This window comes from Microcaecilia unicolor, chromosome 3 (genome assembly GCF_901765095.1).
Source record: "Microcaecilia unicolor chromosome 3, aMicUni1.1, whole genome shotgun sequence".
NCBI classification, from domain to species: Eukaryota; Metazoa; Chordata; class Amphibia; order Gymnophiona; family Siphonopidae; genus Microcaecilia; species Microcaecilia unicolor.
Window position 1 is genome coordinate 36,139,166 of NC_044033.1, and position 14,048 is coordinate 36,153,213.

The 14,048-nt window shown below is 42.5% G+C and overlaps 1 protein-coding gene across 1 annotated transcript in view; it reads right to left on the reverse strand.

Moving 5' to 3' along the window:
• Positions 1-14,048, reverse strand: part of LHCGR (luteinizing hormone/choriogonadotropin receptor) — a 218,132-nt gene that overhangs the window by 151,011 nt on the left and 53,073 nt on the right. The window contains exon 2 of the mRNA XM_030195838.1: positions 1,711-1,782. Coding sequence (XP_030051698.1) covers positions 1,711-1,782 — 72 coding nt within the window. The remainder of the gene's footprint in view (positions 1-1,710; positions 1,783-14,048) is intronic.

Below are 14,048 nucleotides of genomic sequence, written 5' to 3' on the forward strand. Positions count from 1 at the left end.
AAGACAACCTTACCGTCTCCGGTGGATATTTGCAAGGTGGTGATGTGGTCGACGCTGCATACCTTTGCCAAGCACAACAGGGTGGATATTGCGGTGCACTCAGAAGCCAGTTTTGGAGCTTTGGTCCTCAGGGTTCTGGTGCCAGGATCCCACCCACTCTAGGGATTGTATGTGAACATCCCACAGTTTCTGGAATAGTGGGAAGCTATATAATGGAAGGAGAAATTAGGTCTTACCTGATAATTTTCTTCCTATTAGTCCTTCCCACTATTCAAGGCCTGCCTAAATTTTCTTTCTATTAGTCCTTCCCACTATTCCAGAGGCCTGCCCGAGGTTTCCAAGATGTTTAGTTAGTGCAAAGTAATGAGTCAAATAATGACTGTCACCTTGTATATCTCTTGTTCTCTATAGGTTGTCCAGAAATGAGAGAGGTTCACACGTTTGCTTGTCTGGTATTACGTTAGGGAGTTGTTTAAGGCTGTTTTTATTCTGAGTTTCTCCTTACTGCTTGTCTATATAAATACTGAGGAGCTGGCCTAGCAAGATATGTCTCAGATATGTTTTCAGTTCTCTATCTCCACCTGCTGGTTGATAGACACAACTATCCCACAGGTTCTGGAATAGTGGAAAGGACTAACGGAAAGAAAATTATTAGATAAGACCTAGGGCCCTGTTTACTAAGGCGCGTTACCGTTTTTAATGCACCAACAATTAATGAGCGCGCTAATCATGTAGGCACCAATAGGGATGTTGTGTGTACACTGTTAACATGCGTACATGGTTAACACGCATTAAAGACGCTAACGTGCCTATAACACAGCTTAGTAAACAGGGCCCTTAATTTCTCCTTTCACATGTAAGTGCCAATATCTCCAAATGGAAATTGCCAGGTCTGTGTCATTCATGTTTTCAATGTATGTCTCTAAAATAGTTTCTCCACTGCATGTGCTGGCACATACACCTCAACTACTCCATGTATTTTAGACAAGGCTCTATGTCGGCAGATCCTTTTCTAAAATACCACCAGAATTGAGCATGTTCTAAACCTGGACATTTCAATTCTAATCTCTATGATCCATGTAAAATAAGCCTTAAAGTGTAATTGAGACTCCACTTGGAAATTGTGAGAAACATTTGAAGAGTGGTTATGGTTACTTTAACTGTAGCCTCTGGTTAGAATTTCTCCTTTCTTTTCTTAAATAACAGAATGCATTCCTTTAAATCAGGATTCTCTTTTCATTATTAATATGTTAGTAACAGTCTGTCCATAGTCATAAGTTGGTAGAGGCTGGTTTTTGGTATAGAAAAAGTCCCAAATAGTACTTAAAACTAAGGGCTCCTTTTACTAAGCGGTGGTAAGCCCAAAACGGGCTTACCGCTCGCTATACAGGAAGTACTACCGGGCTACGGCAGTAGTCCAGTGGTACTTCCCACCCCTAGCGCACTGTCATTTCCAGTGCTACAAAAAAAAATTATTTTTGTAGTACCAGAGTGTACCCGGTGGTAATCAGGCAGTGCCACGTGCTGCCCGGTTACCGCTGGGTTAATGCGGGAGCCCTTACTGCCACCTCAGCAGAGGCCCCCTTTTACCACAGCTTGGTAAAAAGGGCCCTAAGTGTATTATCCTAGAATAAAAACTAAATGTTTGCTTCAATAATATCATTTTGGTGAAAAATTATTGACAGTCACTGAAATCTTTTGCCAACTTACATTTCTGAGACTTCAGTAAGTCCTTTGAAAGCATATGATGGCAGAACTTTTACAGGGAGCTGACTAAATGTTCTGGAAAAGAAGAAAAGACAGACATTATTATAGTATTTCCTATATTGATATTTGAGGACAAGTACATTTGTTTTTCTGCCTTGCTGTAGTGTTCTGTCAGGTCTATTATAATCATATGAGTCGATATTCAAAGGCACCTATGCAGTCACTTGGGTGCTGATATTTTTCTCAATTGGGTTTTCTTTTTCCAGCTTTTTAGCACGGAAATTGTTCTTGTTTAGTAAATTCTGCTAGGCGAGCTTTGTGCAAAGGCAAAAGACTGCTTATTCTCCAATTTAATATTTCAAGCATCTTTGACTTAGCGGATCTTTCAATGCTCTTGCAGATTTTGGAGGAAAAGGATGAGCTCTAACCTGGCTGCGAGGGTTTTTGGTAAATAGATCATGAATTTTCTGAATCTTGGCAAAACCCACATGCAGTTCAGCAGGGATCCCCCCTATCTCCCATATTGTTAATTGCATTTTTACACTCTTTGGGAAACCAATTGACAATGGATAGTTTTACAAATTATAGCTATGCAGATGACATTATGGTTTTAATCTCTCTTTATTCCTCACTGTATGAAGGGTTACCTATCATTCAAAGTTGTATTTTGTTAATCGAAAAATGGATGTTAAGGCATAAACTAAAGTTAAATGAGGTTTTTTGATTGAGAACAATCCAGGTCCTAACCTTACATCAATTAATAAACATAAATTCAAACTTTCATCAGCAATCAAGATTTTAGGAGTATTTGTTGATTAGAATCTAGTATTTGACTCCCAGATCAGTTATTTGTCCAGGAAAACATTCATGTTTGATGAGGAAACTTCAAAGAATACTTAAATTTTTTACATTAGAGCAATTCAGATTATTAACACAAACTTTAGTTTTATCACAATTAATTTATTGTAATGTTGTTTATTTGGGTTGCTAAAAGCAAATAATGAAAAAATTACAAATGATCTAAAATATTGCAGCTTGTTTAGGAGTCCGTTTACTAACGTACACTAATGGATTTAGCATGTGCCAATGATTAACATGCGATAAATGATAAGGTGTGCATTATATTCCTATAGGCATCTTATCATTCAGAGCATGATAACTCTATTAGCGTACCTTAGTAAAAGGACTCCTTAATCTTATCACTTAAGAAGTATGATATATAGAATGATGAAATACTATCTTTTCATTGGTTCCTCATACAAACCAGAATTCAATTTAGATTTCTTTGTATCCTCTATAAAATTCTCTTTGCCTCAGTTCCATTATATTTGTATGAGCATTTTTTATTTACTGGTCTTAGTAGAACGTGCAGAGAAAGCACATTCAATCCATTCAGTTTTCCTTCTATTAAAGACAAAATGAGAACAAAACTTTTTCAATCTCTATTTGCCTTTCAAGCAGCAAGAGTGTGAAAGGAGATGGGTGAAATTATGTGAGCGTCTCACAATTAATTTAGATTTTAGAAGGAGAACTCATAATTATTTCCGCTTTAACAATGACATCTATCTGCAAATCATGGGCACTGCAATGGGCACCATGTACTCCAATATGCTAATCTTTTCATGGCTGAACTAGAAGAGACATTTTTGAATACATAATCAGACTAAACCCCTAAAATACTACCGGTATATTGATGATATTTTCATGATTTGGACTGAGGGGGAGGAAACTCAAAAACAATTTCACAGTTCTTTCAATACATACCATTCAACAATCAAATTAAAAATTGACTACTCCCCAGGAAAAGTCAACTTTTTGGACACCATAGTTTCCATCAGCAATGGCTATATACAAACATCTATGTGCAGGATATCTAGACAGATGCCGTTATCTCCACAACTCCAGCTTTCACCCTTCACATACAAAAAAAATCCATTATACACAACGAACCCACAAGATACCCCAAAATAATCTCCAAGAATGTTGCCTCTGCCCTTAAAATATCTAGGGAAAACCTATTGCAGTACAAGGAAAAGAAAGAGAGCCACAGAGAGAATCCCCCTTGTAGTGACACAGCCTAGAGCTAGAAAAATTAAGAATCATAAAAGATCAACAGCCACTATTTCAGGAGGATGAACTACTGAAAGAGATATTCCCATCCCCACCAGTGCTGGCCTTCCGACGGCCACCCAACTTAAAACACATAAACTAGTGAACAGTGGCGTTCCTGGCCTGGATGGCACCCGGGGCGGAGCGCCGATGCGCCCCCCCCCCCCGGGTGCAGCGCGCCCCTCCGCTAGATGACACCTCCCCCCTCCGGCGAAATGACACCCCCCCCGGGTGCACGCCGCTGGGGGGGGGGGTGCCGCGGCGCGCGCCTGCTCCTCCGAGTTCGCTAAACTTCGTTCGTTCGCTGCAGCTCCCTCTGCCCCAGAACAGGAAGTAACCTGTTCCGGGGCAGAGGGAGCTGCAGCGAACGAACAAAGTTTAGCGAACTCGGAGGAGCAGGCGCGCACCGCGGCACCCCTCAGCGGCATGCACCCGGGGCGGACAGCCCCCACCGCCCCCCCCCCTTTGTACACCACTGCTAGTGAAAAGCATTCTCCCAATAGAAAAAAAGAAGAGAAAGTGGCACATATCCTTGCAACATATCTAGCTGCAAACTGTGCCAATACATTTCCCAGGATCCCACAGTCATTCATTCACAAAGGAAAAACATTCAACATAAAGGAATCCTTCACATGCTCATCTTCAAATATTGTATATATCATTCAATATAAAAAGCATGGAGAAACAAGCTAGATACTAAAGACGAAATTTAATCTATGTAGACATCATATGAAAAATGCCAATGCCAACCAGGATGTCGCCTCTGTGGGCCAACACTTTACAAATCCAGAACACTGCATTAATGATTTTATGATGAGAATACGAAAAGGAAACTTTAAGACAATCCACGAACATAAGACCTTTGAAGTCAAAATGATTAAATATTTTGATACCCACCAAACAGGACTTAATAAAGATCTGGGTTTTCTAGCCCATTATAAACCATAAAAGTCTACTGCTTTGTCACCCTCTTATGTATCATTCATCTCTCCCTGTCTCTCATCCACCACCCAGCTCCCCCTGTTTCTCACCTAACCCACCCCACCCTTTTCCCTGTGAGACTTATTGAAATGTCTGTGTGTTTCACTTTATATACTGATATTTGCCAACATTTGCCTATTTCTGATCTGAAGAAGGATTGCCTTTGAAAGCTAATCAAAAAATGTATTGAGTTAGCTCATAAAAAGGTATCATCTTATTTTATTTTCTATATTTGGTTTTATTTGTATTTATTACCTTTAAAAGTGGACCAACATGGCTACCACATCACTTTACTCAAGAAAGAGAATTAAAACTATATTGTTTCGCAAATGTTTCACAAATACATTAACTGATTAGATCATAGTGGATTTATGGAAGATTACCATTTTCTTTGTTGGTATTTTTATTAATCTGTATATCTCAGTTAATTGATCTGGCTCTCATGTTGTGATCTGCTTAGAAATGAGAAGGTAGAAGCGGAATATATATTCCAATGTAATGTAAGTGCTTTTATTTTTTTAAATATACCAAGCATACATTTTTTTTTATTTTGTTTTTGCTCTCAAACGGAGTATACATTTCTCACGTTCAACAGAACAATGTATAAGTTAGTTCCTGATGTAAATGCTCAAACAAGGAGTATATTGCGCAGGGGCGTAACCAGACAGCAGATGTTGGGTGGGCCTAGGCAAGAAGCAGGTGGGCACCAAATGTTCTCCCCCCCCCACCCCCCCCAACAAAAAAATATCTCAGCTGGTGGGAAAATGCTTCTCTCCACCTTGATAGTCTGCAGCAGGCATGCGCTGAAAACTGAGCATGCACAGGTGCCGGTATCATGGAGAATAGCGTTTTTGTTACCATCAGGGGGAAGTCTTCAGCTGGCAGAGCTTGGGATCCCCACAGCTACTGCTAAACATGTGTTACTGTTGGGTGGGCTTGAGCCCTAAGTGGGTGGGCCCTGGCCCACCCAGGCCCACCTGTGGCTACGCCACTGATATAGCGCAAAAGAACTGCACATGTTGCTCCTGCATAAACGTAGCCTCTCTCACCTATTTGCTTGCAGCAGCACATACCATCGTCTTCTTTCCTCCTGCTTCTTTGAGGCCTCTCTTTATTGGTTCCTCCAGTGCTTTCTCCAGTGCTACCTTTGAGTCTTTTTTCATGATTACACTATCCTCTCCCTTTTCCCTCCCCACTTTCTGTCCCTCAGCCATATTCCATCCCTCTTGGATATCGCCATCTGTACATCCTCCACAGTTCCTGATACTGTGTTCCCCTACCCTGCTTCCTCCCAAATCTTGCAAAAATGTCCCATTTTGCAATTTCATCCACTGAGGCTGCCCACACCTGAAGTGAGGGGTATGAGGTTTTTCAAGTATCTCTTTTCCCCCCTATGTTCACTCTTTCATTTTTCACTAGCATTTTGTACTCACAGTTAATATTTGAATTATGCTTCCTCACTTTTTATATTTATATATGATCATTGTCCCCTTAAGTCACAGTATCACATTTTTCTTCAGTCTTTACTTCAACACACATTATTTTCTATCCTCACTTCAATCCATTTTTTCACACTTATTTTTCTCACCTTTTGTAAGATATTTATATGCATTCAACGGTTTAATTGACTTTTGTTTCCTATACATTTTACTGTGTCATTTTGTATTTATGTACATTATTTTTTTTGTCTGTATTCTCATTTGTATTTGTTTATTATTGTAATATAGTTGTGACCCCTGAAGAAGGCACAATGCCGAAACACAGGCCTTGTAGGGTCTGGATGGTGTATGTTACTTTTATTGGAGAATAAACTTTTGCTTAAAGACATTGGACTTCTGGTTTTCCTTGGAATTACTTCTTCCACTCTTGTCTTCTATTTTGAATACTGTGGAAGACCTTTCCTGCATTGGTTTGCTCTGCATTGTACCCATTTCACTGATGTTTCAGCTTTACAAAAGCTTTGTTGGGAAACATATTCTTGCTTTATACAATATAATTATGTGATTAAGTGGCACACAAATATTTTTTTAATTTAGTTTGTATATGACCCTTTTTCCACTGCTGTAATTGATGGGCTATTCATGCAATTAAGGAAATTTGGAACAAGATGATTATACACAGTATCATATGAACCATTTGTGTTAACCTCTTCTAATGATTGTCCCTTTACCATATATAATTAAATACGGCATATATGTGAAAGATTAATTTCTGTAATTGATTCATTCTGTGAATTCCTTTGGTCTGATATATCTATCTTTTTGTATCTATAAACAATCCCCTATCAATACTGACACCAGTACTATGATCTATAATGATTGACTAATTGCATTCCAGTTCCAGGGGTATGACAAATTGTATTCATGGAAATTGACAAATGATGGGCTCTCAGCTAAGATGACCCTTAATGAAAACATCCAGATTATAGGAGGAAATCTTAATGGAAGATATAAAGTATTGCCACTTCACCTGCACTGGAGTAATAAAGAAAAGGGTGGGACTGAGCATACTGTAAACAGGAAGAGAAACCCTATGGAGCTCCACACTGTTCACATGAGCAGATAATATACAAGCCAGGATGAGACCATGAAAAAGTCAGATGGGCTTGTTGTGCTTGGATTCCTGTACAAAGAGTTGATTCGGATAATAAGTACAAGCCTTTAATAGAAGCACTGAAAAAAAAAGATCCCCAACAAAGTCAACAACATGACTCCCTGTTGACTACTCCCCCAAAATGGCAATGAGCCCAAGATCCCCATGTTGTTGAATTATTAGCCCACCCAGAAGTTTGGTCTGTGAAAGTTTTACACCTCAGATATAGAAGCCGTATTATTTCATTGCAGGGTTTTTACTGACCACCTCCCTGATAATTTTGGCACAGAGAGTAGGTTTTGTACTAGTTAAACCATGACGACGTGAACTTGGGTCAAAACCCAACTCCACTGTTCACTGTCAGGCTTATTTTTGAAAGAGAAGGGCGCCCATCTTTCGACACAAATCGCAAGATGGGCATCCTTCTCCCAGGGTCGCTCAAATTGGCATAATCGAAGGCCGATTTTGGGCATCCTCAACTGCTTTCCGTCGTGGGGACGACCAAAGTTCACGGGGGCGTGTCAGAAACATAGCGAAGGTGAGACTGGAGCGTGCTTAACACATGGGCATCCTCGGCCGATAATGGAAAAAAGAAGGGTGTCCCTGATGAGCACTTGGCTGACTTTACTTGGTCCATTTTTTTCTTGCAACCAAGCCTCAAAAAGGTGCCCGAACTGACCAGATGACCACCGGAGGGAATCGGGATTGACCTCCCCTTACTCACCCAGTGGTCACTAACCCCCTCCCACCCAAAAAAAAAAAATTAAAATATTTCTTGCCAGCCTCTATGCCAGCCTCAAATGTCTTACTCAGCTCCCTGACAGCAGTATGGAGGTCCCTGGAGCGGTTTTAGTGGGTGCAGTGCACTTCAGGCAGGCGGACCCAGGCCCATCCCCCCCTACCTGTTACACTTGTGGTGGTAAATGTGAGCCCTCCAAAACCCACCCGAAACCCACAGTACCCACATGTAGGTGCCCCCCTTCACCCCTTAGGGCTATGGTAGTGGTGTTCAGTTGTGGGGAGTGGGTTTTGGGGGGCTCAGCACCCAAGGTAAGGGAGCTATACACCTGGGAGCAATTTGTGAAGTCCACTGCAGTGCCCCCTAGGGTGCCTGGTTGGTGTCCTGGCATGTGAAGGGGACCAGTGCATTACGAATTCTGGCTCCTCCCATGACCATAGGGCTTGGATTTGGTCGTTTTTGAGATGGGCGTCCTCGGTTTCCATTATGGCCAAAAAACAAGGACGACCATCTCTAAGATTGACCATTTCAACATTTACGTCGACCATCTCTAAGGTTGACCTAAATGTTGAGATTTGGGCGTCCCCGACCGTATTATCGAAATGAAAGATGGATGCCCATCTTGTTTCGATAATACGGGTTTCCCCGCCCCTTCGCAGGGCTGTCCTGCGAGGACGCCCTCAGGAAAACGTGGGCACCCTGTTCGACTATGCCCCTCTATGCCATACTTTGTATTGTTACTTGAATATTTTTACTGCTATAATTGCCTATTGCTCATGTTTGATCAGTTCATACCGTACACCGCCTTGAGTGAATTCCTTCAAAAAGGCGGTAAATAAATCCAAATAAATAAATATATTGCTTATAAAAAGGTATTTTACTAAAGTTTAGTGCAAACTTAGTGCGTGCTAAGTACTAAGAAGCCCATTATCCCTCTGATTCTATAAAGGTTGTCAAAAATTGCACATGCAGATTTAGGCACGTTCCTGATTTGCGCGTTCAATTTAATAGAATGAGCCAATTTGTGCCAATAATTGGCTTAACAATTATTGGCACCAATTAGATTTAATTGGGACTAATGCATGTAATCCTCCATTTTAATGATGAGAAACCCTTCCCTAGACTCACTGGGGAGAGGGAGTGAGCTGAGAGTGAGAAGCCCAGCCCCAAAGGGAGTGTTTATGGGAAAGTGCTGAAGGAAAAGTTATTGGTTGTTGAATGACAGTAGGGAAGCAGTGGCATAGCCAAGGGTGGGCATGGAACAGGCCCACCTAGTAGCAACACACCTATGATATGGCCGGCAGGGATTCCCAAGCCCCACCAACTGAAAACTCTCAACAACTGTCCCTCCTGCCTACCTTGTAAATAGCAGATCTTCGCCTGCAGCAAGCAGCAAGGGTAAATTAGACCTTACCTGCTAATTTGCTTTCCTTTAGTCCCTCCGGACCGGCCCAGAATGTGACTGATGGGTTGTGTACGCCTTCCAGCAGGTGGAGACTGAGAAAAAAGTTGTGACTCTAGCCAGCCAATAAGAGCCCTTGCCAGCTAGAGAAAGATCCAGTAATAAAGTACCAAAGCAGAAGGAAAACCATAGTAAAAACACAGAACCTGTGCATCCAAAAACCTGAGCAGCCACCGGCACATTGCCAACAACGGGTAAGTGCCTTCAAACATATCATGGTCCTTCATAGAGGACATTTCAGAAAGATTTTTCTTTTTCTTTTTTTTTTTTTACTATATAGATCAAGAAACTAACAACACCGCTCCAAACAAACACCGATATCTGAAGGGAGGGATCTGGGCCGGTCCGGAGGGACTAAAGGAAAGCAAATTAGCAGGTAAGGTCTAATTTACCCTTCCTTAGCGTCCCTCCGGACCGGCCCAGAATGTGACTGATGGGAAGTATCAAAGCAGTGAAAATATGGGAGGGACCAATGTGCGATCTAAAACAACTTGACAACGACCGAGAACGTCCAAACGGTAATGCTCAGAAAAAAGAATGCAGAGACGACGCAGACGCTGCCTTACAAATATCTTCTAAAGGCAGCAGACAACCCTCTGCCGACGAGACTGACTGATCTCTTGTAAAGCGAGCCTTGAAATGCCCTGGAACAGGCGTCCCAGAAAAAGACTAAGCTGAAGCAATCATTACTTAGAGCCATCAAGAAATAGAGAGGCTAGAGGTCCTGAACCCGTTACGTGCACCTCCAATCAGAAGAAAGAATAAAATACCGGATGTCAACAGTAAACCTAATATCGTGGTACTATACCCGTTTGACACCCAAATACCTCAAAAACCGCTGCTCTTCAGATCCAGAAAGAGAACCGAAGACAGGCAATAGCACCGGCTGAGAAATATGAAAACTGAGGCACCACCTAAGGAAGAAAGAAAAAAAGGCAGTCTGGACCACTACTCGATCGGACCCGAACTGTAAAAACGGAAAACTACCCGACAGCGCCTGCAACTCCGAAAACCCGCCTAACCGAAACAAGTCCTTCAAGAAGAGGACAACAAAAGCTCCAAGGGAATCATAGCAAGAACAGTAAGCAGAACAACAGAAAAACCAGATCCCAACGAGTAAAGGAAAATTGCGGGGAGGGACGAAGAATATTAACCCTCCGCAAAAACCAACGGACCACATCCGGATGACTAGCTAGAGACCTCCCTTGGATAGGACCACGGAAAGGCGGCAAAGCCGGAAACTGCACCTTAAGAGAGGCCAAAGGAAGGCCTTTGTCACAGCCCTGTTGTGAAAAATCCAAAATTTGCGGAAGCAAAACACTAAAAAGATATAGGCCTGTACTGAAATATGCTCCTAGTGCGCATAACCCTCAACGACATACAGAACGTTGACGAGAGCGAAGCATAAACTCAACAACCTGCTCAGAGTAACCTAACTTAACCAGTTTAGTAGGAACCAGAGCCAGGCCATTAGACAGAATCAATCCAAAGCGGATGAACGACAGAACTCTACGACAAGAGATGTCGCAGGACCGGAAGTCTGAAGAGAATGCCATCCAGACGACGCCGAAGGTCGGCTCACCACATGCTTTGAGGCCAGTCCGTTTCCACCAAAGACAGACATCCCCTGTGCGTCTGTACCTTCTCACGAAAATGCTTTATCAGAAGCATGCCTTAGACCGGCTGAGCAGGATTGTAGAAGATCGTCCACGCCCTGCACTATGAAAATGCTTTATCAGAAGCATACTTTAGACCGGCTGAGCAGGATTGTAGAAGATCGTCCACACCCTGCACTAAGGGATCCTTTCGACGACCGAAGCATAGAGGAAATTTTGCATTGCCAGAGAAGGCAAACCAATCCATTCAGGGAGCCCCCCAAACAATCGACTAACAGCTGAGACGCCACCTCACTGAGTGACCACTTTGCAGAAACGAGTATGCGATGAGAGAGACAAAATTGCCTGAACATTTAGGATCCCTGCTACCTGAGCCGCTGAAAGAACCCACGGATGGACCTCCACGCATTGAAACAGTAGCAGTACCTCTCGCTCCAATGGGAGACTTCCTGTTCCTCCTTAGCAATTGAAAATTGCGACCGCTGTGGCCTTGTCCGACCGTACTGGAAATGCTCGGCCTCTGAGAAGAATAAAACACCTCTGTAAATCCAGAAGAATGATTGTGGTCCCGAAAAGGTAGATTGAAAACAATGTATTCTGACAAGATCAAAAAGACTGAAGGGCTCACCACCTTCCACCTGCTGGAGACTGAGATTACTGGATCTTTCTCTAGCTGGCAAGGGCTCTTATTGGCTGGCTAGAGTCACAACTTTTTTCTCAGTCTCCACCTGCTAGAAGGCGTACACAACCCATCAGTCACATTCTGGGCCGGTCCGGAGGGACGCTAAGGAATTGATGCATACTGCTTGCACTGGCCCCACAGCCTTCCCTCTGATGTATTCCTGCCTAGGCGGAAACAGGAAGTTGCATCAGTGGGAAGGCTGTGGGCCCAGCATTAGCAGTATGTGTTAGTTCCTGCGTGCTGCCGGTGAAAATCTGCTATTTAAAAGTTATGCGGGAGATGGGGGATGTTTCAGAGACAATATGGCCTGCAGGCGAGAGAAGGAGAGACCAAATCACCTGTGGAACGGGGTGGGGTTCTTCTGCCCACCCATCTTGGGTATAGGCCCACCCAAAATTGGGTGTCTGGCTACGCCTCTGTAGGGAAGGAATATAAAGTTAACAAATAGTGTTGTTGGGAAGAGTACATGGCTTTTGGTTGCCTCTACCCTCGCCAGGACCCGTGTGGAGAGGTGGCTGTCCTGGATGGGTTCAAGAAGGCTGAACTAAGTTGAAGTTTCTGCCAGTACAAGCATTAATCATAAAGTGGAGGACTGCTGCAGGTGTGAAGCAGGGGAACCCAGCCTGGGAGCAGGAACAGGGAAGGAGTCTATTTGGAAACCAAATGGCCGCGTAGCCCACCTTTGGAAGAAAGTGGGCAGACAGGGAGGTTTGATCCATAGAGATCACCTGCTGCACCAGCGCTGCAGGCAGAGCCTTAGGCTGTTCACTCAAAAAGGCTGGGTAATGGACAGGGATTTACAAATGGATTTTTCAAATTTACACCAAAGTCTTTAACCTTGGGTTTGAATAAGTAACTTAGTTGGATATAAATTGGTTTGTTTAATACCAGGAAAAATTGTTTGCCTCCAGAAAACCTGAAGTCTGGATGAACTGCCTGTTGCAGAGTTTAAATAAAGTTCATGTTTGGATTATAAAACCTGGACTTGAGCTTCTTTGTGTGAAAGTACGATTTGTTCCCGGACTAACAAAGGAAAGGAAAGTTTTACACCCTATGGCCTACCAGTGAAAGTCCAGCCCCAGCCTGTGGCCAGCTCAGTGAGCAAGAAGCTTGAAAACCTTTATTTTGTGGCCCTGGTCTCGGGTGCTGATCTGCAAAGAGCTAGCTGGTGCCTGAACTATGATGCAACCAGGGTTATATGTGTAAAGTCAGGCACGGGATCCATGCCTAAAATTTGCATGCGGTCCAAAAAAGAAAAAAGGGGCATGGAAATAGGAGGGTCATGGGCGTTTCAGGGCAGAACAGGGATGTGGTTTTGAATTACATCCCAGTGTAAATTCAGGCTGGTGCAAATGGCAGCACCTAAATTTATGAGTGACCTCTACCTTAAGCGGTTATTCTTTAAATCACACTGAACTTTAGGCGCGGCTTATAGAACATCATTTACATACGTAGGTATTTTTTGGTGCCATTTTTTTTTTAGGTGCCATATATAGAATCTAGCCCTATATACCTACGGGCTTCTTAGAATTTAGTGCACTAAGGGGGTCCTTTTACAAAGGTACACTAGCATTTTTAGCTCGTGCCAAACGCTAGAGACGCCCATAGGAATATATGGGCATCTCTAGCTTTCAACGCACACATATTTAATGCAAACACTAAAAACGCTAGTGTGCCTTTGTAAAAGGACCCTAGTGCATGCTAAGCTTCAGTAAAAGGGCCTGAAAATGTGCATGGTATTGGGGCCTATTAAGCATAGATGAAATATTCTTAGCGTGGTGAGTGCAAATAAACATTTATGTCATGGCATGGCACAAGCTAAAGTATATCATGCTTTCTTTTTTTATTTGTGTTGCTATGATGGATGGATGTTTTAGAAATTTTTATCTTTATAGCAAGCATGCAGTCGAATGAATCGTACTTGTTTTCCAGCTGGACGTCAGGGACACTTTGAATACCATTGTTATATGTAAAATGCAGACACTCAGGCACCTCTCGGAATGCTACGATTTGTACTGAAAAAAAACATGTTTTGAATGAACTGCACATCTTTAGTTGTGATACATTCTACTTGTCCATGATCTTTGAATGTTTGAAAACAGTTTATATGCTTATAGAATTTAGAAACAAAATCTTTTCTATTTAAGGTCTCTGTTGAAT